This window comes from Equus caballus, chromosome 8 (genome assembly GCF_041296265.1).
Source record: "Equus caballus isolate H_3958 breed thoroughbred chromosome 8, TB-T2T, whole genome shotgun sequence".
NCBI classification, from domain to species: Eukaryota; Metazoa; Chordata; class Mammalia; order Perissodactyla; family Equidae; genus Equus; species Equus caballus.
Genome location: NC_091691.1, coordinates 1,978,862 through 1,984,313, shown reverse-complemented (window position 1 = coordinate 1,984,313; position 5,452 = coordinate 1,978,862). Strand labels below are relative to the sequence as shown.

General features: G+C 48.1%; 1 gene segment (V, D, J or C); it reads left to right on the top strand.

The window, feature by feature from the left end:
* The first annotated feature begins 214 nt into the window (after positions 1-214).
* Positions 215-3,584, top strand: LOC100052564 (immunoglobulin lambda variable 1-40-like). The segment is given in 3 exon segments: positions 215-272; positions 386-717; positions 3,510-3,584. Coding segments are annotated over 3 exon segments (465 nt in total).
* The last annotated feature ends 1,868 nt before the right edge of the window (positions 3,585-5,452 follow it).

The window sequence follows — 5,452 nt, the reverse complement described above, 5'->3', positions numbered from 1 at the left end:
GTGCCCACTGTTCAGGGCTCACAGCTGTGAACGCCCCACCCCCTGGCCATCCTTAGGCAGTGGGACCTGACCCAAGACCCAGTGAGAGATCAGAAAGCTGGGGGTCACATTTGCATGTGTGGCCCCTCCCTCTCTCAGAGTATGGAGAAGGGATGGGAGAGATTTGGGGGAAGCTCTGCTTCGGCTGTGGGGCCACAGAAGGCAGGACTCGGAGATGATCTCCACCGTGGCCTGGTCCCCGCTCCTCCTCACCCTCATCGCTCTCTGCACAGGTGACTACATATGGGGACAAGGGAAGGGGCCCTGGGAAGATGTGTGGGACCCTGCTGTCTCCCCTTGTTTCTAGACCCCAGCATCACCATCTCTGTGTCTTTCCCACTTCCAGTATCCTGGGCCCAGTCTGTGCTGACTCAGCCGGCCTCAGTGTCTGGGAACCTGGGCCAGAGGGTCACCATCTCCTGCACTGGGAGCAGCTCCAACACCAGGGATAATTATGTGAACTGGTACCAGCAGCTCCCAGGAACCGCCCCCAAACTCATCATCTATGAAAATAGCAAAAGACCCTCCGGGACCCCAGATCGAATCTCTGGCTCCAAGTCTGGAAACCCGGCCTCCCTGACCATCACTGGGCTCCAGGCTGAGGATGAGGCTGATTATTACTGCCAGTCCTATGATGACAACCTGAATGCTCGCACAGTGCTGCAGCCCTGTGGGGAAGTGAGACAAAAACCTGCTCTCCCCCAGCCTGGGGCTTCCCTGTGCAACCCTCACTCCTTGGCCACCTCAGCTGCTTTCTTTGTTTGTTTGGCCAAAAACAGTTCTGAGACGCAATCCGGGGTGCTTCGTCTGGAGAATGTGTCCTCGTCCTCTCAAATTCTTCCCCCACTGCCTGTGCCTGGTTTCAACACTTTGCTTTTCTCAAATTGAACAGAAACTCCTGGACGCTGCTGCAGGCTGCCCTGGGGACAGAGTCCATGAGGGGTGTGTTACTCTGGCAGGGCTGCCATAACACAACACCACACATGGGGTGCCTTAACCAACAGAAAGTTATTTCCCCACAGTTCTGCAGGCTGGAAGTGCAAGATCAAAGTGAGGGCAGGTTTGCTTTCTCCTTGGCTTGCAGACGGCTGTGTTCTTACTGTGTCCTCACATGGCCTCTTCTCTGTGCACTAACCTCTGGCTTCTGTTCCTCTCCTTATAAAGACACCAGCCCTACTCGAATAGAACGTTACTCTATGACCTCATTTACCTTAATTCCTCCCTTCAATGCCTTATCTCCAAAGACAGTCACAATAGGGTTAGAGTCTCAACATAGGATTTTGAGGGACACAGTTTAGTTCATATCAAGGGGTCAGGGCAGAACCAGGGACACAGAGTCCAGCTATGCTTGACTCAGGGTAGTTGGCTGTCCAGATGATGTGCATCCACACCATTTATGGAACACCTACTATGTGTCAGATTTTGGTTCGAGGCTCAGGATAGTAGTTGGAAGATACAGGAAGAGTTCCCATGCTCAGGAAGCTGACACTCTCAGGGGAACAGAGAGAACAAACAAGCAAAACATGTTGTGAAAGAAAGATGTCCAGGGAGAATAAGGAGATTTGTGGTGGTGGGTGGAGATGGGAACATTAGGGGGGTGGACAGGGAAACCACAGAATCTGGTTTAAGGGCATGAAATCCAGGTGCCACATGAGCGATGAATTAGGAGGAGGTGAGAGTGAAGGCAGGGCCCAGGTTGGGGTGTGGATGATACACATGTCAGACTAGGAGTCCTCGATGAGGGGAGGAGCAGGTGGGATGGAGAAGGAAGGTCGGATCGCCCATGTCTTGGAGGCAGAAGGGACTGAAGAATGGAAATGGGAAAGAGAGGAACCAAGGCCGGGCTCTTGGGAAGAGTGCGGGATGTGACTGAGTCAATTAGCTGAGACAGCATGATGACCCCATCTAGTCGAGACAGAATTATTTGAAAAGTATATTTTCAGGGGATACGATCAGTTCCTGACAAACGGGGCGGTTCATCAGGATTCTAGCAATGCACGTCTCCAGGTTACTCTCACCTCACGTTGGATGAAAACTTCACCTGTGCCTGTTAAATTTCACCATGTTTTTAGAGGAACAGAACATGAAAGATGAACTCATCCCCTCGTTCTCAATGTGCCTCCATGTTGGAAATCTTCCACTTTGGAAAAGATGAATTCCACAATTTCCATCAGATGACTTAATTTTAACCTCCACAAGTGGGATTCTATAATAGGTTTGTGTTTATATGCTTCCAGAAGTTTCTTTTATGTATCATGAATAGATAACATCTAATTGGCTACATGTCTCATTTTCTTGATGAGGAAAATGAGCCAAGAGGAATGAACAGACTGATGATGCTGAGACTCAGTTCCAGATTGGACCCCAGGTCTCAGCATAGGGTGTCTCCTGTCCCACTGGGCAGGGTCAAGGCAGATGGATCCACACATCCTGATCCCGGTCATCCCCTATGGGGGATGGAAGGATGTGCTGGGAACTATTTGTTCAGGGTGGTCTCATTATGTCCCAGGATAAACAGAGTCTAGTAGGAGAAATAAAGCAAACTCTACTAGAAATCAAAATGTGAGGGATGCACCCACAGAAAGACAGCCCCTCACTGCAGGGATGAGGAGGGAGGAAAGACTTGGGCAATGATTGACATTAGAACAAAAGGAAAATCGTGGGATTCTTTTTCTTTTTTTTTTCTTAAAGATTGGCACTTGAGCTAACAATTGTTGCCACTCTTCTCTTTTTTTCTCCTTTTTCTCCCCAAATCCCCCCAGTACATAGTTGTATATTTTAGTTGTGGGTCCTTCTGGTTGTGGCGTGTGTGACGCCACCTCAGCGTGGCCTAATGAGGGGTGCCGTGTCCACGCCCGGGATCCGAACTGGGAAACCCTGGGCCACTGAAGTGGAGCATGCGAACTTAAGCACTCGGCCATGGGGCCGGCCCCTATTTTTCTAATATATGTATTTCATGCTATCACTAGGTTATTAAGTTCATTCAGAAAATATGACTTCCCAGAAGTTCAGTGGGTCCCTTCATTTGTTAAACACATAAGAGCAAAAGTGAGGGGAAAGCTGCACTGAGCCGGGCACAGGGACCCCCATCTTGCAGGAGAGAAACTTGTCCTGCAGGGGCTCACAATCTGGGTGCTTCACAGCCTTTGATCTGGAAAATTCTCTCGGAGGAAAGAGGAACCGAGGGATGCTGGTCCTGCTTTAAAACCCGTAAGTGAGGGAGGGCAGCAAAGTTTGGACGATGACATCAGGAATCCAAATGGTTACATTTCAGAAGGAACAACTGTAAGCAGGGCTGATGAACACCACTGGATTCTCTGTGATTCTCTCTACTTCCTCCATGACCCCCAAATTTCCAGGCAGATTTCTCACATGGACCAAAATTGCCCCTGCAGTCCCAGGCATCACATTCACACAACAAACCCTCCAGAAGGAGAGAGACTTGCCCTCTCTGGTCCACTGATCTCCAGCTTTCAGAAGGACTGGACCAGATCACTCACGCCATCACCCAGCTCCATCACGGTGAGCAGGAGGGCATTGTCTGACTGGTTTAGGTAACACAAGGGCTGTCCAGGAGCTTGTGGGGTCAATCATAGGCCAACTGCATGGCTGGGAGATTTGGTCTCCAAATACGAGAAGTAAATGAAGGCAGTTTAACCAAATAGGTCTCCAACATTGCATCTCTCTTCCCTGCACCCTCATCATTAGTTCAGGTTGGGGCATGTACTGTGGACACTGGGATCTGGGAAAGGGACACAAGCCAGGCTGTTCCCATCTCATAAAGCTGAAGCTTGGCTCCCTGGCCTTTCTGCCATTCCTGCAAGAGATCAATTCCAGGACAACACACATTCAGCTCCCATCCACAAGGTGTTGACCTGAAATTCAGGTAGTCTCACGAGAGAAAGAAAGAAAAAAACCTAAACCTTTCTTGTGATGACGTCCTCTTCCCAGAGGCAGTAAGAAGGTAAAGAAGGCTCCAGAAACCTCCATGGTGGCATCTTCCCAAGTTCACTGGGGCACCTCTCCCCATTTTCACTCTCTCTGGTGAGGACTAGAGTCAGCGGCCAGCACATGAACTAGTACCTCTGTCCACACACTGCATATGGAAGTTCCTTCTGCTCCCAAACCACAACTGCTCCTTTGGTCACCTCTGTGTAGCTGCTGGGAGTCTCCACCTCACAGGGTCCATGTCAGACGGAGTGAGGTCACTCAGCCTGACTCTAACTCCGCTGTGACTCTGCCCAACCAGTACACAGAGCAAACTCTTAAGAGCAACAGTTGAACTCTCTTGGTTTTTCCCCCACCTGGACTCTCCTTGTCAGTGTCCTTCTGGAATATTCTTTGTCTATCTAATAATATCATGCTATGTCCTCAAACCCAGAATCATTTATTTTCCCAAATTCTACTCTCTCCTTTGTGTTCTCATCTCCTTTCCACCAGTCAGCTAATGCCTCTAAACAGTCATTTTCAACCCATTGTCACAAAAATGTGTGTGTGGTGCAAACCTCCAGAGAAATACATGGTCAGAAAATAAAAGTTTTGGAAGCCCCTGGGAATCACTTCAGGACCCAAGAAGGATAATTCCTGAGCTTGAAGACTTCAGTCCTCAGTCACCACAATGTAACGACATTAGGTGGAAGAATCCTTTTAGACGTCTCAGTGAACAAATTCCCAAAGTGTCACAGAAAGATTTTCAAAAAGTTAAACATGAAGATTAAGAACTATACAGCTACACGTGTATAAAAAATTTTATTCAACTCATCTTTTACTGAAGAGACTAGTAAGACAGTAAAAGATTTTTTTAAGTATTTTTTTAAATATCGTACATTTATTCTACCAAGATTGGGCCAAGGAAGCAAATTTTCTATGATGGAGATGAGCTGATTAATATCTTAAAGGGTAATAAATCTATAAGCTTTGGATTTATCTTCTGTGTAAAAATCTACAAATTAATATGATCCCATTTATATGAAACACACAGAGAAGGACATCTAGATTTGGACTCCTCCATCTTACACTTCCCATCCAATCTTTCCTAAAGGGCAATCTGTCCTCCCTCTGTCAACTCTCTCACCCACCTTCACTTCTCACCCTGCTGACATGTGGCCTCTCCCTGTCTTCCTTCCCAGCAGCCTCAGTACATCCCGCTCAACAAGTGAGCAAGACCCTTCACCTGACAAACCAAAGAACATCTTCTGGGATTCCTAAGGCACTTGCCCCACCAGGGTCTCCTTCTTTTTCAACTCTGATCCCATTTCTCCTGGTAGCCCACTTCTCCTGGGTCGTGTTATTTATCTCTGTCTTCTTCTGTTTGTATCCACTTTGTGGACTTCTCTACATCTTCATCTAAACCCAGGGAATCTTCAAGTCCTGCCCACCTCTCCTCAGCTCTCATGTTGTCTCTGATTCCCTG